A 22,553-nucleotide genomic window follows, 5' to 3' on the forward strand; every position below is an offset into this window, starting at 1 on the left:
TTTCTCAGAATAGGTTTTTATGAAATGAATACACACAGCCTCAACCCAAATTCAATCTCAAAGACAACTTTTCAATCTTTTTATTGAATATTAGGTAAATATTTCACATTAATACAGGCTACATAAAGTAGAGCCACTATACGACATGAAATTTACTCTCATTTTAACCCTTTTTAGTATGTAAACAATTATACATGTATTTACCACTCTAAAAGGTTCTGATTTCTTTCTCTTTAGGTAATCATCATCATGTAGTTCTTGGCTGAGTTTAAATAGCTACGGCCAGTAAGCTTCCTGCAGCCTCAGAACGGTGTATGTGGGTTTAAGTCAAAATCGCTAAACTACACAGAGAATGGATCCTGTTGAACAGGGAATCCCACTTTGTTCGCAGACATTGGGACATTGATAACAGCCCTCGCCAAATTTAGTATTTCTTGTTTGATATAGGCACATCAAAGAATGGTATCAGGATGTCATATTCCCTCCAATTCTTCAACCTCAGCTCTGCACTCTCTGGTTCTCTACTAGGTTAACATGTTGCAATTTTCATTATTATTTTTTTTCGTCTTGTCTCGTTTTGTTTTCCTTCATCGGAATTCCGTGTCAGCGCTGTGGGTCGTGCGGTGTGCGTTTGATTGCTGTCGACGCCTTCTAGTTGACGTGGTTCAGGTGCACGTGAGGGGCCCAGGTACCCGGCCACACCTGCAGAGTACCCAGGAGACCGAGGAGACAGGGGGGGAGCAGGGAACAGGTTCTCATTCCAATATTTTTGGGAAACAACTTCAGATTATGGGACATATCCCTTTAGGGTTATTTGGATGGTCTAGTGTGCGTGTGTGTGTTGCTTGGGGAGGGCCTACCTGCTGTGGGTCTGAACTGTCTGTGTTGTTAGGGACCACCTTGATGATGGGGCTCCAGGCAGGGTCTGGGGTGTGCAGGCCGTTGTACATGGCAGCCCCCGGCCCCTCCGCCATGGGAGGGTGGGGGGGCAGCATGGTTCCTCCATACATAGACATGGGCATACCCTAGACACACACGCGCACACAAGGCTGATTAGCTGCTCTTCTACGCATTACATGACTCCATTCAAGCGTGACTGAGTGAATTTGAGGCTACCTTGGGGAAGTCCATGTAGCTGTTGGGCATGTGCTGGGGTTGGTGGTAGCTGTTGGCTGGGTTGGAGATGCCCGTGTCGTCCTGCTCCATGGGCTGGTGCTGGGAGAAGGCCGTCTGCTCCGCCTGCAGCTGCGGGTGCATCATGTGACTGCTCATCAGCGGCTGAGACCAGCCGGACATGGCCTCTGTCACAGCAAGCACAGGAGGCAGGGTTACGTCTCGCTCTGGGTCCTTCATGCTCACAGCTCGGTGTGTGCGTGTGTGTGTGTGAGTCTGTGTGTGTGTGAGTCTGTGCTAATAGAATTGCACAATCATGACCACCTTTTTCCTCTCGGTCTCTCCCTTTCCATCATACTGTGTCTCTCTCTCTGACTCACCAGAGGCACTGCCCACACCGAAGGACCAGATGCCCCCCTGTCCCACGGGTGCCGTGTAGCTGGTGGTGAGGAGGGGGGGGTTGACAGAGCCCGTCTGCCTGATCCGGGCCAGGCGCTCCGTGCCGATGGGGGGGGGCACCTTGCGGTCCTGCTGGCTGGAGTTGCCAGGCTTGGGCTGCTGAGGAGGGGGCCCAGACGAGGAGGACAGGGACGAGGACGACACCGTGGAGGGAGGGGCCACCTGAGACTCACCTGGGAGGGAGGAACCAGAGAACGTTTGCTCAGACCAGGAAGTAGTTCATCAGTACAGTGTGTGTGCGTGTGTGTTTGTGTGTCATTATAGGTGTGTGTGTGTGTGTACCGGAAGACGCGGCGCTCCAGGGGTGAGGGGAGAAGTGCTGTCTGCTGAAGGAGGGCGTGCCCACGGCGGCAGGGCCGTGGAGGTAGACTGGGCTGCCGGAGATACTGGTGGCATAGCTGGTGAGAGCTACAGAGAGGGCCACACACACACTGTTACTGCAGGGTACATACACAAGCACTCAGAATACCCCACTTCTAAATTAATACATGTCAATATAGTACATAAACGAGGACCCACTTTCCTTCGAAAATGATTGTGTGTGTGTGTGTAGGGAACCTTGTTTAATTCAATTAAGTCAATCAAATTGGCTGACCTTCAAACCACTATGGAAATCTTTTCTTTGGGTATGCCAGTTCCACCCGTGTCTCCCCCAGCTAGTGTCAGTGTTTCCCACACACAGACTATTTCGTGGCGGTGCGCCACAGGTTAAACACCGGCCGCCACACATTGAGTTTCGGTTTTTTAACGCTATTTCGAACACGCAGCGTACTCGTTCAGTTGCCTTTCCTCTCCCTCCGTGTCTGTCACTCACGCGTCTCACATACACACGCACACACGGCCCCTCCCCTCCGTGCACACCACGTCTGTCTCGCGTGTCATGAAAACGAGATCATCCTATTTGGCCTGATTGGTGCAGAGAAGACGGCTGGCGAACGTTTATGAAAGGTTGGTATCTCTTTACACAATAAAAAGTGCTAAAAGTTATATTTCAATACAATGTTGTCAGTGTATTAATGTTGGAGTCCCGACCCGACCCTTAGCAAACAAGCGATTCCCTGAAAGTTATCTAGTCGCAAGTTTTCGGTAAAATGCAGTTGGGTTGTCGAGGTAAAAACATTATGCTAGGTTATATGTAGCAGCTGTGAATCCAATAAACGTATTATAAATAATATTATGTAATGTTTTGACTTTAACACAATGTTTGCTGCTTCAATCCAGATGAGTATAGAAAAGTACTTTCTGAAAAAGGCACGTATTGAGGATGAGGACCAGCCAGAACCGGAGGTATCAGTCTGAAACAGCGCTGAACAGTCCGACCAGTATAGTAATTCGTTTTGTTATTAATTTGTTTACAATATTTTCAGGCTTCAACCAGTGCTGCTCAGGCAAAAAGACAGGGTCAGGGAGAGAAATCCTCGTTTTAAATGAACGGCAATAAAATTCTGTGCTAATTAATATTGAACGAATGATTCCTCCGCCCGCACCCCCCCCCCCCCCTCCCCCGGTCGGCACCCACACATTGAGGTTGGCTCTGTGGGAAACACTGAGTGTCTTACCTATGGGGTTGTTGACCATCCTCTGGGAGGTGGAGCGGTAGCCTGGAGCCTTGGAGCTGTCTGGAGGCATCAGGCCCTCCATCTGACTCATGCTCATGTAGGGCGGGGGGGCCGAGTAAGGCTGCTCAGGGGGGGAGCGGGTGGGCAGGTGGCATGCACCCCACACCTGGTTGTTTCCCTGGTAGAGGAGGAAGCATTCACACAGAAGTTATGGTCAGAGGCCAGGGCGGAGGTGGCGACAGCTGGGTTCTAGTCAGGGAGGTGAACAGACACTCACCTGGTTGTTGTTGTCGAAGATGCTGCTGAAATGGTTGAAGAGCGCCGCGGGGCCGAAGTTGGGGGGCATCTGCTGGGTCTTGCCTCCCCCGTGGACGTGCTGCATCTGGGATCCGTTCATCATGCCCAGGCTGGAGGGCACCTGGTGGGGGGGGCCCTGGGCCTGGGGAGGCAGGCTGGGTTGCTGGGGTAGGTGGGACACCTGAGCCTGGCTCTGGGGCTGCTTGGGGGGCTCCTGCTGGGCGCTGAGGGGCACAAACACCTGCTGCTGCTGCTGCTCTGACAGCGGGTAGTACGGTCCCGACGGCTGCATCCGGTGAGAGACGCGGGGGGCGGGGGCTGAGAAGTGGGGCACCGTGTTGTTGGGGTGCATGGAGCTGTGTGAGGGGGCGGGACCAGGGGGGAGGTGGGAGCTGGGCTGGGGGGCGAGCAGGGGCGGGGGGGCTTCTGTAGAGGAGGAGGAGGAGGTGATGGCGGCGGCGGAGGAGGAGGGGGGAGGGGGGGGTAACTGCTGCCGGGGCTCAGGCTTGGGGGGCAAGGCCAGGGCTGGCGTGGCGAAGCCTGCTGAGCTGTGGCTCTCGCTGGAAGAGGAGGTCTGGCTCTCCAGAGACGCAGGGGGCTTCTCCTTGCCTGGGGAGGCCGAGGCGCTGGGCTCCACCTTGAGGGGCTGGAGGAGGGGCGGCGGGGCGCAGCCCGCCGGGGCCTGGGCGGAGCTGGAGGCGGAGGTAGCCGTCATGCCCGTGTGATGGTGGGCGGGAGACCCCGTGCCTCGCACTGCGTTACCGCCGCTGCTCACCGCAGCTGTGGGCGCCATGGACAAGGAGGTGACCCCGGAGGGTTTGGGGTCGGAGGTGAACAGCTGTTTCCTGACGCAGGAGGGCGTGGGGGCGCTGGGCTGGGGGTTGGAGGGCGCGGGCGGGTTGGGGGTGTGAGGAGAGGCCGCGGCCGGGGCGGTTCCGGAGGGGCTGGAGACGGTCGCCGCCGGACTGACGGCGCTGCTGTGCTCGCTGTGGGGCGTGGCGCCGGGCCGGCCTGTGGCTCCTCCGTTGTGTTTCGGGGAGCTGTTGGCGCTCCCGGGGCTCACCGGCCGCACGGGGAAGGGGCCCCAGGTGCTGGCAGCAGGGGAGAACGTACCCCCGAACTGGGCCATGGGCAGACGCGGGTGTCTGATCTGGTGCATGGTCTGGGCGGCCAGGAGAGCCAGCTGGGGGTGGGCGTAGGCCAGGGGCAGGGACACCGGGAAGGGCTGCCTCACCCCGGACGACAGCCCCTTCCCCACCTTCCCCCCCACCTGGGAGGAGGAGGAGGACTGGAAGGAGACTCCCGAGGACGTGACCAGGGAGCTGAAGGCCTTGGCCCCGGCGGAGGAGCCGCTGGAGGCCCCGCTGGCGAAGGGGGCCGAGCTGGCCTTGGAGCCCGGGGCGCGGATGTGGTTCCTGGGGATCAGGTCCTCCAGCTCCTTGGCCGGGTCCTGGATCAGGGCGTTGATGAGCTGCACGGCGTGCCTCGTAGACTCCGTGCCACCTCTGGAAACAAAACACAGGGGATCAGGACAGGCTGTCCGGCCGACCGCACTCGTGCTGAACATGTCCGGGGCATGGTACCCGTGGATGTCCACCAGGGGGCCTTCTCCCTCCTACCTGATGGTGATCATCCTCTCTCCGTTCTTGTCCTTCTGCTTGTCCACGTCGATGTGGGCTCCCGTCACGTCCTGGATGGCCGTGATGTTGCAGCCGCCGCGGCCCATGATGCGAGACACCACGGAGGCCGGGACGGACAGCTTCTTAGACCTGACGGACACAGCAGGGCTGTTAGCCCGGTCAGAGGTTCCATTCACACCCGTGAAGGAGGTGTTTGTTTGGTTTGTGAAGAGACTATATTAACTCAAATATATATATATATGTGTGCATGATTTCACGTGTGTGTGTAGGGTTCCTCGGTGTGGACACCCACCTCCGGACCACCTCCTTCCAGCCCTCCTCTCTCTTCTGCCCTCTCTTGGGGGAGGTGAGGCTCAGCTTGCTGTTGGGGGAGGAGATGGGCAGGGACATAGTCTTGAAGGGGGAGGGCAGGGAGCTGGGGACCAGCTCACTCATGTCAGGAACCCTGGGGAAGGAGAGGGGGGGGGGGAGATTAAAGGTTAAAAAGATGAGCAAACAGGGACGGAGGGATCTTCAGTTCAATCGTATGCGCGTGTGACTGACAGACTGGTCGACTCACTTCTGCGATGGTTTGGAGATGGAGACCGTGACCTTGTTGTCCAGCTTGCTGTCGCTGTGCAGCTGAGGGCAGTGTCTCTTCTCCGGGCCGGGCAGGAGGGCGTGGGAGGGGTGCGCCCCCAGCGGGGGAGCCGAGGAGGAGGAGGAGGATGAGGAGGAGGAGTAGGAGGAGGCGCAGGAGGGCAGGTCGGGCAGGTAGTTGAGTTCCTGGCTCTTGCCCCCGCTGCTGCTGCCCTCGCTGGCACAGTCAGTGCTGTCCAGGGGGTCCGAGTCACTGTTGCCCCCCGCCAGGCCCCCGCCTCCGCCCCGGGGCTCGCCCTGGATCTTGTTTTTGTCAGCCTTGTGCTGCGCCAGCGCCACCTGGTGGAGAGAGGGGGGAAACAGCTGCTCATCTGGGCCGCCATAGCAATAACTCAGCCACTAGGTCAGAACCAGCTCAGCCTTTAGAGAGAGTGCTCTGTGGTTACAGGTGCTTCACAACCATCCACGTTCAGGTTACCCAGTACAGAAGCGACAACGACCAGGACTAAAGGAGGCTGTTGTGAACTGGTTGTGCGCCCTGAGTCGTGCGCCCGTGCGTACCTGCGAGTCCTGCAGGATGATGGTGTCGTCGGGCGAGTCCTTGGTCTTGTTCTTCTTGCTCTTGCGGTTGGTGCTGGGGGTGGTGGCCACGCCGGCGCGCTTCTTCCCGAAGGTGCAGGTGAAGGTGGCGGAGGTAGCGGAGATGCCGATGGTGGTGGTGGTGGTGGCGCTGGGGGGGTCGATGGGAACCTCCTCTTCTGTTGGGGGGGGGGGGGGGGGCACAAAAACAATCGGCATGTGAATTAGAGCTAAAATAATGTTAAGGCAAAACCTTCTAGACCCTGGGGTCCCCAAACGACGGCCCGGCTGTGTCCCTCTACCTTCAGCGGAGTCCTCCTTCTCCTCCTGCATGTCGCAGAACTCCTCCTTGGTCTTCTCCTCCTCCTCCTCCTCCTGCTTCCTCTTCTGCTCCTCCTTCTTCTTCTTGCGTTTCTCCTTGCGCTTCTCCCTCTTGGCGGCCAGGGCCTGCTTCTTGCTCTCCTCTCTGGACTGGAGAGGCACACACACGCACACACACACACAGACAGACTAAGTACCTGTCCGTCGCTCAAACGACAACTGAACTCCACCCCTCTTTTGCGTTCCGTATGACAGTGGCACATCCTATACTGGTAGTATGACAAGGTCTCGAGCTGTGCACTGGAGAGTGAGGGCACCTTCTCCAGGTCCAGCTCCTTCAGCAGGATGCTGGCATTCTTGTTGGCCTCTGCTGCCTGCTGGTCCTTAGCCTTGACGATGGTCTCCATGCACTGGTGGCACTTCTTCAGCAGCTCCTGGGACAAGACAGACAGACAAGGCTGGAGTCAAGGAGTGCCCCCCTCTCCCCACCCAGAGGCCCTGTCCCAGGCAGGGACCCAGGAGTGCCCCCCTCTCCCCACCCAGAGGCCCTGTCCCAGGCAGGGACCCAGGAGTGCCCCCCTCTCCCCACCCAGAGGCCCTGTCCCAGGCAGGGACCCAGGAGTGCCCCCCTCTCCCCACCCAGAGGCCCTGTCCCAGGCAGGGACCCAGGAGTGCCCCCCTCTCCCCACCCAGAGGCCTTGTCCCAGGCAGGGACCCAGGAGTGCCCCCCTCTCCCCACCCAGAGGCCTTGTCCCAGGCAGGGACCCAGGAGTGCCCCCCTCTCCCCACCCAGAGGCCCTGTCCCAGGCAGGGACCCAGGAGTGCCCCCCTCTCCCCACCCAGAGGCCCTGTCCCAGGCAGGGACCCAGGAGTGCCCCCCTCTCCCCACCCAGAGGCCTTGTCCCAGGCAGGGACCCAGGAGTGCCCCCCTCTCCCCACCCAGAGGCCTTGTCCCAGGCAGGGACCCAGGAGTGCCCCCCTCTCCCCACCCAGAGGCCTTGTCCCAGGCAGGGACCCAGGAGTGCCCCCCTCTCCCCACCCAGAGGCCCTGCGGCTGAGGGGGTCCCGGCTGGGAGAGGGTTTCTCACCTTGTCCGCGATGGTGGCGATGTATCTCATGCACTCGATGTCGGAGGGGAACTGGTTGACCTCCTTCACCAGGTACTGCACCACCTTCACGTGACCCTGGGAACACGCGGACGCAAACGCGCACGGTCAGCATTCAGCAGCACGTCGCCAGAGGCTCCAGGAGGAGGCCAGGGGACGCTGGACTAGGGCTTACGTCTCCTCTCACTCCCTTGTGCAAGGCAGCTGTGACATTGTCTGGTGCGCGTGTGCGCGCGTGCGTATGCGTGTACCTTGCGGAAGGCGGCCATGAGCGGGGTGATCTTGCGGTTGTCTGCGGCGTCCACGTCAGCGCTGGCGTGCACCAGCAGCTGCACCACGTCAAAGTGGCCGCCGTTGGCCGCCAGCCACAGGGGCGTGTTCCCCTTCTTGTTGCGCACGTCGATGTGAGCGCCCCTGGAGCGACGGAGGGAGGGAGAGGGTGGAGAGGAGAGGGGAGAGGGTGGAGAGGGGAGAGGGTGGAGAGGGGAGAGGGTGGAGAGGAGAGGGTGGAGAGGAGAGGGTGGAGAGGAGAGGGTGGAGAGGGTGGAGAGGAGAGGGTGAGGACCAGCAGAGCTCACGGCGCACACACACAGACAGGATGCTGGGAGGGAGATCCCACCAGCAGAGGGGAAAGGGACGCACCTGTTGATGAGGAGCTCGCAGAACTTGTAGTGGCCCTTGTCGGCAGCGATGGTGAGGGCCGTGTCTCTGGACGAGGGGACCGGAGGGGCGTTGACGTCGGCGCCCTTATCCAGCAGCACCCGGCCCACCTCGGCATAGCCCCCCGACGCTGCCTCCATCAGGGGGGTCAGACCAGTCTGAGGGAGAGAGAGAGAGAGAGAGAGAGGTTACCAAATGTCAACAGCGTAGTGTAAAAGCTACCGGGCATCTTAGCACTGCTAGAATTGACTCCATAAGCATAACCTCTACATCTGAGCGTCGACCCCAACCGGTGTGGTTGCGGTTGCGGTCTCTCACCTTGGCCCTGTGCTCCACGTTGGCCTTGCGGTCAAGCAGCAGGCTGACCACCTCGGCGCGGCCCTGGAAGCAGGCCAGGGTCAGCGCCGTGTTGCGGTTGGTCTCGATCTGGGCGTTGATGTCGGAGCCCATGTCCAGCAGCAGCTTGACGGCGGGGACGTGGCCGTTCATGGCCGCCAGCATGAGGGGGGAGATGCCCAGCTTACTGCCCGTCCTGGAGGGCACGGGGAGGGGGGGGAGGGGAGGGGAGGAGGGGAAGGGAGAGAAGTGATTTGTCATTCCTTGTGCGATTAAGTTGACGTTCAAACAGATAAGAAGTTGGGAGGCTTCAGAGGACAGGAAGGAGACACGCAGAGTCACAACAGAGACAAGAACAGGAAACTCCAGCCCTCCCCCCCCCCCCCCCTCACCTGGAGTTGATCTCGGCGCCGGCGTTGAGGAGGATCTTGATGATGTTGACGTAGCCCCCGGAGGCGGCCAGGCTGAGGGGCGTGTAGTCGGACACGTTACGGTGCTCCTTATTGGCTCCCCGCAGCAGCAGCAGCTCCACCACCTGACCGATAGGAGACACTCTGTTAAACCCAGAACATTTCCACTGGCTCTCGGTCGGGCAGGGACATTTCATTCCTATATTCCCCATAATAAAAAAAAAAAAAATGTTTTTTGAAAATATATTTCAATCATTAGAACAGATAATGATATCATGTTATTCATGGAAGAGGATGGAACATTCTGGAAAGAACAGTGGTCGGCAGATCAGAAGGGGGCATGTACCTCCTGGCGTCCCCCAGAGCAGGCCAGGGAGAGGGGCGTGTCTTTGGTTCTCTCTGACTGGGCCTCGATGTCGCCCCCTTTGTCCAGGAGGACCTCCACCACCCCCACATGGCCAGCGGTGGCAGCCAGGATGAGAGGGGTGAAACCTGGGGAGAGCAGAGAGACGGGAGGGAGGTCAGACTGGAGAACCAGACCGGACATCCTACTGCTGACAAACCTTTTGTCTGTATTGATCGGAAATCAATCCGAGATCCCTGTGTGTGTGTGGGTGTGTGTGTGTCTCCTACCCTTCTTATCGCGGTGCTCGATGTTGGCCCCTCGTGCGATGAGGACTGACACCAGCTCCTCGTGTCCTCCTGCACACGCCAGCGTCAGCGCTGTGTCGTGGTTACTCTCCGTCTGCACACACACACAGCCTCAGTACCTGCTCCACCAGGACCAGCACTTACTGGTACAAGTGTGTGTGTGTGTGTGTGCGTGCGTGCGTGAGAGAGAAGCGCTTACGTGTGCGTCAATGTCCACGGAGGGGTAGAGGGGCAGAACGGAAGGGGGCGAGGCCATGTTGGCGGGGCTCTGAGACGGGGGCTGGGATAGGGGCGTGGGCGAGGTCGTAGTGCTTAGCATGGGCACCCTGCTACTCACAGCTGGAACACAGAACAGAGGGAGGGAGAGAGACGCAGAGAGAGAGAGAGAGGAGAAGAGTCGGTCATTACCCTGAACAACTACCCCGGGACGTGTAAACATGGGCCCGCCTCCCCCGGAGTGGCCCGGACGCGTGAGCACAGACTCCCCCCCCCCCCCACACACACCTGCCATGATGTCATCCAGCGTGTCTGTGAGCGTCTGCGCGGGCGTGGCCACCATGAGTCCGTCTGGGGCCTGCTGGCCCAGCATCCCCGCCCCCAGGGCCTGCTGCTGCCCCAGCAGCACCCTCTGCAGCTCCGGGGGGGTTCCGCCGGGGTAGTCGGCGGGGCTGTAGTCGGACAGGGGCTGGATGGGCACGAAGGGGGCCTGGAGGGGCGGAGGGGGGGGCTGGGCCTGGGGCGAGGGGGGGAGGTGGGGCGGCTGGCCGTCTCTGTACAGGATGGTGTCCACCTGGGGCAGCTTGGGGTAGGCCTCCACCACCTCGCCCTCCACGTCCTCGTCCGAGCCGTCCTCCTCCTCCTCCTCGTCGTCCTCCTCGTCGTCCTGCCGTGACATTGTGCCCATTAGGAATCTGTATCAAGGACTATTCACCGAGGGAGCGTTGTCATTGGAGGCAGGTATCGGGAGCGTTAGGGTTACAGAGCGGTTTAAGCCTCACCTCCTCGTCCTCCTCGTCCTCGTCCTCCCCGGCCTGCTCCTCCTCCTGCTCCCCCTCTCGGAGCCCCTCCTCGTCCGTGTCGGAGCCGGCCTGGGCGAGGTCCCCGGAGCAGGCGGTGAGGGCCCCGGGCGTGGAGGTGGTGGCGGTGGGCGGGGCCTCCCCCCCGGGGCCGGGCCCCGGGCCCTGGCTCTGGCCCGCCTCCTGCTCCTCCTTCAGCCCCTTGGCCTCCAGGTACTCTTTGGTGAACTGCTGCTGGGTCTTGAGCTGCAGCTGGCGCTCCACCTTCTGCAGCTCCTTGAGGATCTTCTTCTTCTTCTGCACCTGAGGGGCCACACGCAGACGCAGGCTCAACTGCAAAGCAGGGCATCGTTTTTGTCCCGTGCAACGACAACAACAACAACAACCTTCAGGTTCTCGCTTGGCAAAAATGACAATCCTGCGTGCAGGAGGGATATTCACCTGCTCCTCCCGGCTCTTCTTCAGCTCCTCGATCTTGTCTTTGGTGAGCGGCTCCCCCTGGATCAGCTCCAGGGACTGCAGCTGGGCCTTCTCGATGGCGCTGATCCTCTGGCCCAGCTCGTTCAGCTTGCCCTCCGTCTCCTCCACGATGCACTCCAGGGGCTGGCACAGGTGGAAGGGGGGCAGGGGCTCCGTCTCCGGGCCGCGCGGAGCCCCGTTGGAGGCCCCGGGCTGGAGGGCGGCCTGCCTCTGCTTGGACACGGCTGCGGGAGAACGGGAGACGGAGGGATGTGAGCGGAGGGCAAGGAGGGAAAGGGAATCGCACGAGTGTGCGTGTGTATGTCCGTGGAGGAGGAAGTGAGGTGACTGCCTCTGCATAAAGGCCATTTTGGAGGGAACTTGATGATGTGTGCTGAGAGAGACCGGAAGGAGACCGGGTCTCACCTTTGCTGGAGACGGGTGGGGGCGTGGCGATGTTGGAGGGGGCTCTGTCAGGCTCCTGGGGGGGCACCACCATGGCCAGGGCCTGGAAGGGGACACGTGGAACCTGTAGAAGGGGGGTCAGTACCGCCTGTAAACATCTATATCTGGAGGTACACCTAAATGGGGCATCTCTGGAGGGTAGGGGAGGTGTGTGGGAGAGAGAGGGGGTGGGGAGGCTCACCTGAGAGGCGTCTTGCGAGGGGGGGGTGAGCTGTGCCAGGTCGGGGGCGGGGACTGACAGGATGTTGTTGGGGTAGTCCAGCAGGTAGGACACCACGTTGGTGTGGCCCCCCTTGGCTGCTTCTATCAACATGGTGGAGCCGTCCTGGAGGAACACACACACACACACACACGACTGGAGAGTTAGGAGGAGGGGGGACAACCTGCTGTCACACTGACTTGCGTCTGTCTGTTTTCTATGCATGTGTGTGTGTGTGTGTGTGTGTGTGTGTAAGCATGTGTCTGTGAGCTTGTGTTTGACCTTGAGTATGAGTGTGTCTGACCTTCAGTCTGTGCGTGGGGTCGGCCCCGTGTGCCAGCAGCAGCTCCACCACAGCCAGGTGTCCCCCAGCACAGGCCAGGGACACCACCGTGTGGTCGTTGTTGGCCGTGGCCCGATTCACATTGGCACCTGCAGAGAGACAGACCGGGAGAGAGACAGAGAGAGAGACGAGGGGTCAGGGCCTATTGCCGTCACACTTGGTAAACGTGGCCCGTCTCCGAACCCTGGTGTGAGGATGAGGGAACGAGAGGCAGGACTCACCCTTGCTGATGAGGAACTGCACTGTACACAGGTGTCCTGCTCTGGCTGCCTTCATCAGGGGGGTCCGCCCCCCCTCAGACTCATGCTCCTGAGGGGGGAGCACGGAGAACGCACGATAAGACATACGCAGCATCATCAAATGCATGGTGGAAGGTTTCCAGACATGTAGCAGGAGGCAAAGCGTGTGGTGTGTGTGTGTGTGTGGTGTGTGTGCGTACCAGGTTGGCGCCGGCCTGCAGCAGCACATCAGCCACATCTGTGTGTCCATTCTCACAGGCGTAGGTCAGCGCTGTGTCTCCCGTTGCCGTGGTAGCGTGGACATTCGCCCCTAGAGACCAGAGAAAGAGGTAGAACCCAGAAGATGAGGACTGGACCCCTTCTCCCTCCAGCTCTCCCTCCTTTCCCTCCCCATCTCCCCCTCCCCCCTCCCTCATTCTCTCCTCACCTGCAGCCAGTAGGTACTTGACCAGCTCCAGGTGGCCCTCCTGTGCCGCCTCCATCAGCGGCGTGGAGCAGCCCAGCTCGATGTCGGCCCCGGCCTTGATCAGGAAGTCGGCCACCTCCAGGAAGCCCCCGCAGCAGGCCAGCGTCAGAGCCGTCTCCTGCGTCTCCTCCGTCTGGGCGTTGATGTTCGCTCCTGGGGACGGGGGGGGACGCACGGCTTACAGACACACCCACACTCTGGTCCTTCACATGGGAGGCTTGGCTGCCATATTGGGTGTCCTGTGCAGTAATGTCACAACTTACCCTGAGCCAGCAGCAGGGCCACCATCTCCTCGTGGCCCTCCCTGGCCGCCTCCATGAGGGGCGTGTAGCCTTCATCGTTCACCTGGACACACCAACAGCCAGCACCGTGTTACACTCTCTAGGATCCTCTCTCACCTGCCTCTCAGATTTACTGCAGGGGTTTCAGTGTGTGTGTGTGTGTGTGTGTTCACCTCCTCCAGGTTGGCTCCCCTCTCTATGAGCAGTGCGGCCAGCTCCACGTGTCCCCCGCACGCCGCCAGGGTTAGCGGCGACTCGAAGGAGTCGGCCGGCATGTTGACCTGCGCCCCGCTGTCCAGGAGCAGCCGCGCCACCTCCACGTGCCCGTCCTGGGACAGAGGAGAGAGAGACACACGGGGGGGAGATAAGCACCTGAGTGGGGGGGGGGGGCTGGCCCTTTGACTTATGACCTCTGACCCGTCCTGTGTTAACGGGGACACCTACAAGGTCAGGGGGAGCATTACGAGCATTACGGCTGAGGAGCGAAAACGATCCACGGACGAACAGGCAGAGGAGGAGGAAGAGGAAGGGTTGAGGAAAAGCGCTTGGGTTAACAAGACAGATGGGAGGGAGGAGATGGGAGGGAGGGTTGAGATGGGAGGGAGGAGATGGGAGGGAGGGAGGGTTGAGATGGGAAGGAGGGAGGGTGGGTGGGTTGAGATGGGAGGGAGGGAGGGAGGGTGGGTTGAGATGGGAGGGAGGGTTGAGATGGGAGGGAGGGTTGAGATGGGAGGGAGGGAGGGTTGAGATGGGAGGGAGGGTGGGTGGGTTGAGATGGGAGGGAGGGAGGGTGGGTTGAGATGGGAGGGAGGGAGGGTTGAGATGGGAGGGAGGGAGGGTGGGTTGAGATGGGAGGGAGGGTGGGTGGAGATGGGAGGGAGGGAGGGTGGGTTGAGATGGGAGGGAGGGAGGGTGGGTTGAGATGGGAGGGAGGGTTGAGATGGGAGGGTGGGTGGAGATGGGAGGGAGGGAGGGTTGAGATGGGAGGGAGGGTGGGTTGAGATGGGAGGGAGGGAGGGTTGAGATGGGAGGGAGGGAGGGAGGGAGGGTTGAGATGGGAGGGAGGGAGGGTGGGTTGAGATGGGAGGGAGGGAGGGTGGGTTGAGATGGGAGGGAGGGAGGGTGGGTTGAGATGGGAGGGAGGGAGGGTGGGTTGAGATGGGAGGGAGGGTGGGTGGGTGGGAGGGAGCAGGATGTTAGGGGGATGTGCTGGGTCAGATGCTCACCATGCAGGCCTCCATCAGCGCTGTGTGCATCTCGTCTGTCTTGTGTTCCTGGTCGGCCCCGGCCTCTAGCAGGAACCTCACCATGTCCAGGTGACCTGGAGGGGGGGAGGGAGGGCTGTGTGTTAGAGGAGCTGGGTGGGAGAGGAAGAGGGTCTGAATGCCACCAGCACGGGGACCTGGGGGGGGGGGGGGGCGTTACCTTTGTAGCAGGCCAGCGTGAGGGCGCTCTCCTTGAACTCGTTGGAGTGTGTGTTGATGCCGGCGCCGTACTCCAGCAGGACGCGGGCCACCTCCACGTGGCCGGCGCTGGCCGCCTCCATCAGGGGGGTGTGGCCGTTCTCGTTGTGGTCCTCGATGTTGGCGCCCTCCTTGAGGAGCACCTTCACCACGTCCACGAAGCCCCCCGCGCACGCGTACGTCAGAGCTGTGTTTCCTGCCGGGGCCAGGGGAGGGGAGGGGTGAGCCACTACACACACCATGGAAGGGCCACGTAGCAGGGGTGTGTGTCCCATGTCAGTCTGAGAGCGTGTGTGTGTTACCCGTGGAGGACTGGGCGTTGACGTCGGCTCCGTGCACCAGCAGCAGCTTGACGATGTCTACGTAGCCTCCGCTGGCGGCCGCCATCAGGGGCGTGATGTCACCCTTGATGCCCCGGTCCTCCACGTTGGCGTGCATGGCCAGCAGCACCTGGGGGGGGGGGGGGGGGGGGGGGGGGCACGGGATCAGTACACACATACACACACTAACGCAGGGAAAGGTCTGGTTCTTGACCTCAGATGAGGCACTGATCCACACACACACACACACACACCTGTGCGAGTTCGTAGTAGCCGGCAGAGCAGGCCAGGCACAGCAGGCTCTCGCCCTCCTCCGTGTGCTCGTTGACGCTCCGCCCCTCGTCCAGCAGCTTCCTGACGGCGTTCACGTCTCCGTCCGAACACGCCTCCGCTAGACTACGGCTGAAAATAACCAGACTGCTACAATTATTGCCACTGTGACAGGAAATCACACACACACACATATATGGATACTACTGTACGGAAACGGACTTATTTAACATTCACTGTCACTGAGTAAAAAACACAGCTGGACAGAAGAACTCAAATGTGTTCATTGATAAGAGAGTAAATTACTGGACTGACTGACTTATTGATCGACGCATTAAATACTGGGAAAACAGACTGCCCGATTGAATAATTGATAGATTGATATTGACTATACGAAATTGCCTCTGGAACAAACACCAGAGGACCTCCATTACATGTCCAGTCCCGTTCGACATGAAGACTGATGACGTGGCCTTTAGACCAGGTCCCATGTGTGCTGCGAGGCTGCGTGGAACAGACTAGCCCTCCAACAGCAGGGGCAGGCTGGGTAACCCAGGCCAGGGGGAGCGGGAGGTGCGGGTGTGCTGGCGGAGATACGTACTTGTCGGCCTGGCCGGCGTTGAGGGTGTTCTCTGCCCTCATGCGGGTCAGCGCGGCCGCCGCCTCGTCCAGGGCGCAGCTCACCGACGACGTCAGCCTCCGCAGCACCTCGGGATCTGCAAACGCTTTACCATCGGCAGTGGACAGTTTACCGATGCCTGCGGGCCACCGTGGAGGGGGGGGGGGGGGGGGGGGGGGGGGGGCACACCAAGCCAGGCAGAGCCAATCCAAACCATGGTTAGTAGTGGTACCCACAAGCCAACACACACACATACAAAATACACACACACAGGTGGTTAATAAAGTCCAAACCAGGCATTGTTTGCTTTTCCTGTTCATGTAAATATAGTACGTTGACATTTTGCCCACTTCACAGCAGTCAGTCTGGCTGGTGGTGTTTGGTCTTGGTCAGTGAGCAGGGAAACACATGGTACATGAGAGATGACTTCCCTGTGTGTGAACTCTGAGAGACGCGGGGAGGGACCCACACCGATGGGAGACAAGCAAGAAGAAGGCTGTACAAGACAATGAGTGTGTGTGTGTGTGTGTACACGTGTGTGTGTGTGTACACGCGTGTGTGTTGGGTGTACATGTGTGTGTGCACACGTGTGTATATGACAGCACAAGGGAGAAGAGAGACTCAGTGAGAGGGAAGAACAAGCAGGAGAGGGGGGGGGTGGGGGGGGGGGGGAAGACTGCTTGTTCTGCTGACCTACATTGAAAGGCCTCTTTCACAAGACCAGGGCAAGGACGGTTTCCCAGCCAGAGAGAGCGCTCAAGCAAAACGAGAGTGTGTGTGTGTGTGTGTGTGTACGGAAACAGTGATAAGGGATGGGGGCGCAGAAGAGGGAGGAACGGCAAAAGTAAAAACGCACCACGTTCCTTCCCAGTACGGTGGTCTCTGAGCACCCCGTGCTCCCTCAGAACAGAGAGGGGCTCCGGTGGGCCCGCCCGGCCCCCGTGCTCCGGTGGGCCCGCCCGGCCCCCGTGCTCCGGTGGGCCCGCCCGGCCCCCGTGCTCCGGTGGGCCCGCCCGGCCCCCGTGCTCCGGTGGGCCCGCCCGGCCCCCGTGCTCTCAGCAGCGGGCCTGGGAGACGCTCTAAACTTAGCCCGGCTGTCAGAGCGCTGTCGCAACGCTCCCTCAGGACGCAGAGGGCCGGGAGGTCGATCATTAATGCAGAGTGTTTATCTCGCAGAGGAGAGGAAATCAGAGGGAGTACACCGTACAAGCACACACACACACACACACACACACACACACAACCGCCTGACACACCGTCAAGACACTGTGCTCTCTTTGAAGCCAGCTATGTTCAGTTGGTCTGAGTCCAGAGGGATTCCTATGCACTGGGTCACCCTGACTCTTAAGACTGATGGCTGTGGAGGTTGGAACTGATTTGAATATCTGTAAGGCAGATACAGGCCCACTGTGGAGACAGTGGATACCCTAAAGCAGTTTTAAGAGAACTGCCACTGTCAATTGGCTCACCACAAACAGTCAGGCCTGACTGTGAAACCCAGCACACTGTGCTTGCTACACAAACAATGACCTGCCTCCCTTCCTCCCTCTCTCTAACTTAGCCAACTTCCAAAACACACAACAGCCACGTCTCTAGTATCAAACACCTGACTCTGTACACACACACCTGGCCCCTATTAAAGCACTGCGTTTCTCCCCCCCCCCCCAGACTAGAGAGGAGGTGGCGGAATGTTCGGGATTGGGGCTTAGGTGGGAAAACCTCGAGCACCTCCTATTCCGTGTGGCGGATGGAGGGGGCAGGCGCAGAGCGGGCGTTAATCTGCCCGGTCATGTTCATAAGCCCAGGGCAGGTCAGGATACACAGACCTGCCTGCTGGATTAATCTGCACACTTCCCCTCTCCTTCACCCTGGGACGCCCTCGGGCTGGGACCCTGCCTTTCTGGATTTCTAGGTCTCATCTCTCACACGCACACGGGTGGATGGATACGGGAGAAAACTGATATCCCCACTCTGTTTTGGGCTTTCAGAGGCAGGCCGTGAGGCGAACGAAGGTCTCCTCGGTATAGGAAACGGCTGATCTTTTATGCAGAAAACCACACATTACAAAAGCGCACCAACTGCACGCCAACACAGGTGTGCAGGCGGGGAGCGTGCGAGCAGGAAGCGGGGCGAGTCGGGCCCCGAGAGGCGGCAGGAGGAGGGATCAGTTGTGGTGAGGTCGGGACTCTGAAAACCTCTTCAGGAGGATGCAGATCTATCTGAAAACACCTGGCCCATTCGGATCAAATCCCTAAGACAAAGCATCCCTTCAGCCTGTCCTTAACGAGCAGCTGTCAGGCAGCACATGCTGTCATTGCCACTCCAAAAAAAGGGAAAGGTGGTTGGGTTTCGAGAGAATGAAAGCCGGGCCAGGGTGTAGCGAGGCTGGGGTGCAGGTCTGGGGTGCAGGTCTGGGGTGCAGGTCTGGGGTGCAGGTCTGGGGTGCAGGTCTGGGTCAGGTCAGGTCAGGTCGTGGTGGTTGAGGTCGGGGCTCCTACCTGCAGCCTCCAGCAGAGCCTCCAGACGGGCCTGTGTCTCCGGGTCGACGGTCCGGAGGTCCACCCCGTCTGTAGCGCTGGACAGCAGCAGCTCCGACGCCGTCTTCATGATGGGGTTGTCCAGGTCCTCCTGGTCCAGTATAAACGACTCCACCTGAGAGGGGGAGAGGGGGGAGAGAGAGAGAGGGAAAGGTGACGCACAGGGGAGCAGTCGGGAGAAAAAGAAAGAGGAGGTTGTATGGAAGGGAGGGAGGGAGAAAAGGACAAAAACAGAATTAACCAAGTTCATAAACATTTTACTGAAGACAAACCTGTGGATTTACAAGTAGGAGGGCAGGCTGACAGGGTGGAAGGCCAGGTGAAATATAGAACATGTTAGTGTCTCCGAATATCTCCAAGCTGGGCATGTTCCTGATGTGTGTGATAAGGAAGGGTATGGAGAGGTCAGCGCTGGGAATACGTGGGCAAGACAGACAACACCCTGTTATTAGGGAGTTCACCATACGCATTGGTTTTTTCATACTCACATACACACACTAACACAGGTGTCAGGTCAGATCAGGTCAGAGTCCACTCAGGTTTCTAACCAGGTAGGAAAGACCAAGTGTATGCAATTCTCACACTCCATTATTTTCCTCAGAACAATGTTTCGAGTTTAAAAGGGTGATACAGGTTTACTGGATAAGCAGACTTATGAGGAACCTGGCTGGAAAAACTAGACAAATTCTAACGAGCTGGCGCCTTGAACGATATCCTGACAAGGAAACCAAATGATCTTGCTGTGGAGTGTCATCTTACAAAAGTGAAATATACAGTAATTCTACTCATATAGGTGTATACCGTGATCTTGATCTAGAGCCTAACCCCAACCAGAAGGTCTTTGGGGAAGACACAGAGATGCAGACACAGATCTACAGCAACTCATCCCATTGGAAATCCAGCCCTCCCAGTGCCTGATAGGGAACATTGCAGACTGGTTTTTCCAGTCTGAAACCGTTGTTTGGTGACAGTCTCAGCACAGTGAGACACTCTAGGGGGTCTGTGCATCTACAAAAGACAAATCCCCAGAATGCACCACAAAGACCCAGAAAGTCAGAGCCCCAGGACAACATAGTGAAGCTTAATACCCTGGCCACTGCAATAGACAACCATCAAACACGATTCAAAGCCATTTCAAAAGAAAAGCATAAACACATTCGAGGCATAAACATGTGAACGGGAGTAGAGCCAGGGAACTTTGGACTGTAACCAAGAAGTGAGAAGTTACTGAACAGTATTTCTGAACAGTCCTGTGCTGTCCATCAGTCCCCCTACAGACAGGTGATTGCGGGGGGTATAGCACTCTGGAGCACATTGAGGGACTACGGTATTGGCGCCTGTGTCTGTTGACCCACCTCTAACCCTTTGACACACAGGAAAACAGCTTGTGGCAACATTCATGGCATACATGATCGGAGGCCCCCTCATGCAGCTCTGTGCTGGAGACCGTCAGCCAGCACAAGGTCAAGGCCAAACAGTAGCGTCTTGTCCTGATTCAATACAACTGCACAGCATGTCTGGTACATGGGCTATAACATGGCCGACTTAATAAAACAAAAACACTTTGATTACAGGTTAGTTGACTATGAAACAAACCAGTAATGGCCAAAATGATATAAATAGAATGTAATAAAAAACTGTTAAATAATTAACTATTTTAAAACTCGCCAAATGACTGTTACCCAACATAACTGTTAAATCAAGTGATTTGTCTGCTCTCAGCCATGGGCCTCTGGTAGGACCAGTGAGCCAATGCTACAGGGAGTCAGCACTCGGCAATGTGGAGGAATGTTGCTATATGGTTGGAATGCAGAGCACAGTGACCCATGGGGAATGTAGTTCTGAGAAGCCTTTTACAAACAATGGACATTAACCCTCCCAATTAATGAACTACAGTTCCCAGACACGGTGCATCCACAGAGCTGGAAAGGCCTCGAAAGGCATCTGCTTAATCCTGGAGCTCAGATTTTAGCTACTGCCCAGAGCAGTGAGCTCTCCAATGGGCTAATCTCCCACAACAAGCCCTCCCTTTTAAACACATCTTGCAGCCCCATTCAGTCGGTCAAAAAAAACATGAAATTTAAGTCATACAAATGCAATCAATTTCAATCTAATTTGCAGCAACCCTTTTCCAACATATAGAATACCTACAATATTGCACTTCTGCAAAAATGACAAACTTCAACACTACTCCAACAACAAAGATATAGTAATCTCATCCTTCTACATGTAATCTCATTGTTCACGTGTAAAAATGTGATGCTATAGTGCTTGTGCAAAACAAGACTTCACAGACAAACAGTATTCAATAACTACAGTGCATCTAAAAACACAGCTAGCTCAACAGGTAGCCTGACAAGTGCCAATCGGCATCCATCAATCTTAGATAGGTGACTTGCTTCAGCAAGTGCACCTTACCATGTACACAAGTCAGGTATGATTGCCTTATGACTTGAAACTTCAGTAAATGCAGTGTTTTTTTTTCTCTCCCTCCTGCGGATACTCTACCTGGACTAATCGGAATTTACATATAATTTTAAAACTGTAAAGGTTAGATTACATGGTGCCTAACTAACCTATTCACATGACAATAACTACAGTGTGAAAGTGGTGAGTTAACATAACCAGAGATATAAGAGTAAGGAATAAGACATACAATGCTCCCCCAGTGTCATGGACATATGAAAGCTGTCTCTTAGGTGCAAGAATGCCTACATAAAACATCCTAAAAGATTACAGGCAATTAAGACTGGGATAACCACACTGGGTCAAGAACAACTTGGGATGTCATGTCATTAATACAGACAGCAGAATTTTGATCCACGGTTTATGTCTGCGCTCTATGAAGAACTTTGCTTATGGATGCCATCCTAAGACCTGCACGTTGTGCCAACACATTGAAAGTTGGCCACTTCTGATCTGAAAAAACGCTATCACTTGTGACAACGCAAGACAAGTTGACATGTTGCCATTCAGCTATGCCTTGTGAGGTTTAACATCTCGTTTAAAACCGTTCAAAGTTGCAAATGGTCAACTGATTTGTTGCAACACAATGATATCTATAAGTTGAAGGACAGTCAAAATACATTTACATAATTGTGAAAGGTGACGTAATTGCACCATTATGATTGAGTGGCAGGTAGAAAAGACAGCTAGCCGACATGGCAAACTTGCCAGTCAGTGCATGCTCGCGCAGTGGGAATATTCCTTTCGATGTAGCAAGTCAACATGGGCTGCAAAGTTGTGAATGCGTGCTGTCTGCGGTCTCGCAACACTGCTAGCACTGACGATACCAAAGCTGTCCACCCGAACTAGGCCGTGGTCGCAGCCTACGCCGCATAAATAAAACATTTTTTCGGGTTATCATACAAATGTGTCCGTGTCTTGCGAAATGTGGCTCGTGTCTGACCATCCGTAAGAAACTGAAGTTGCAAGAGACATTTCTCAAATACATTAGAGGTTGTTTTTACGTAATTTCGTCAGCTTAGGAGGGGTTGGCTGCCAACAACTAGCCCGCTAGTTAGCTAGCTAGGCTAGCTAAGCAGGGAGAGGAATGTTGGCCAGCTCTGGTTAGCTTGCTTAGCTTAGCTACCTCTGAGACCTCGTCTTCGTCGCTGCCAGATCCTGGACCCGAGGATAGGACTGCTGCTGCCGCTAGTTTGAAGTCCAGTCTTTCTGTAGGAGGCCCACCGGGCTCACCGAACAAGCGTACTTTCTTTCCACCCACACCAATCCCTATGCCCCCAAGTCCGACTCCTGGTGTTGCTCCTACCCCCATCCCTACCACTGGGGAGCGAGGAGTCACCGAGTCAATCTCGTCCTCGAAGCCGTCCGTCAGCATTGCCGTCCCGGCTACTGCATCCTGCATACTTATCTTGACAATACGTATATTAGTGAGCTTATGGTTGACCTAATCTTCCGTCCGGGTTCTTTCTTTTGAAAATTTGGCGTGTTTTTACTTCAGGGAATCATGAAACACTCCCGAAGCGAGGGTTGATGAGGATCTCTTTCCCCCAGCCATTAACTTTCTAACAACCTAACTCACTACGCACTGCTTGTCAGAAACTCCGCCTCTGAAGAAAATCCTCACATTTCTATTGGCTGTTCATGCAGAACTTCAAGTATCAATTGGTCTCTGTGGATGCTGGTCAAATGAAGGACTGCGA

At 57.1% G+C, this 22,553-nt stretch overlaps 1 protein-coding gene across 11 annotated transcripts; it reads right to left on the reverse strand.

Moving 5' to 3' along the window:
* Positions 1-65: 65 nt before the first annotated feature.
* LOC136954155 (ankyrin repeat and KH domain-containing protein 1-like) lies at positions 66-22,387 on the reverse strand. 11 transcript variants are annotated; one of them, XM_067247721.1, is made up of 39 exons: positions 21,980-22,387; positions 18,349-18,502; positions 15,833-15,956; positions 15,216-15,363; positions 14,944-15,091; positions 14,604-14,837; positions 14,405-14,499; positions 13,352-13,507; positions 13,161-13,242; positions 12,859-13,050; positions 12,632-12,741; positions 12,414-12,501; positions 12,154-12,281; positions 11,832-11,975; positions 11,612-11,714; positions 11,168-11,430; positions 10,709-11,059; positions 10,215-10,593; positions 9,910-10,049; positions 9,693-9,804; positions 9,406-9,551; positions 9,042-9,184; positions 8,632-8,845; positions 8,296-8,471; positions 7,905-8,067; positions 7,636-7,731; positions 6,865-6,981; positions 6,529-6,697; positions 6,209-6,405; positions 5,628-5,986; positions 5,361-5,513; positions 5,048-5,215; positions 3,409-4,933; positions 3,132-3,309; positions 1,855-1,980; positions 1,494-1,745; positions 1,117-1,301; positions 861-1,025; positions 66-702 (listed from the first exon to the last, which is right to left on the reverse strand). In XM_067247721.1, the coding sequence occupies exons 1-39, from the start codon at positions 22,253-22,255 to the stop codon at positions 652-654; spliced, it is 8,010 nt and encodes a 2,669-aa protein (XP_067103822.1). In that variant the 5' UTR covers positions 22,256-22,387; the 3' UTR covers positions 66-651. The 11 variants fall into 11 exon arrangements, with proteins under 11 accessions (XP_067103822.1, XP_067103819.1, XP_067103823.1 ...); XM_067247718.1 differs by having other exon boundaries at positions 15,216-15,378; XM_067247722.1 differs by having other exon boundaries at positions 5,048-5,197; positions 10,709-11,029; positions 15,833-15,989.
* Between the last annotated feature and the right edge of the window lie 166 nt (positions 22,388-22,553).

This window comes from Osmerus mordax, chromosome 12 (assembly GCF_038355195.1).
Source record: "Osmerus mordax isolate fOsmMor3 chromosome 12, fOsmMor3.pri, whole genome shotgun sequence".
NCBI classification, from domain to species: Eukaryota; Metazoa; Chordata; class Actinopteri; order Osmeriformes; family Osmeridae; genus Osmerus; species Osmerus mordax.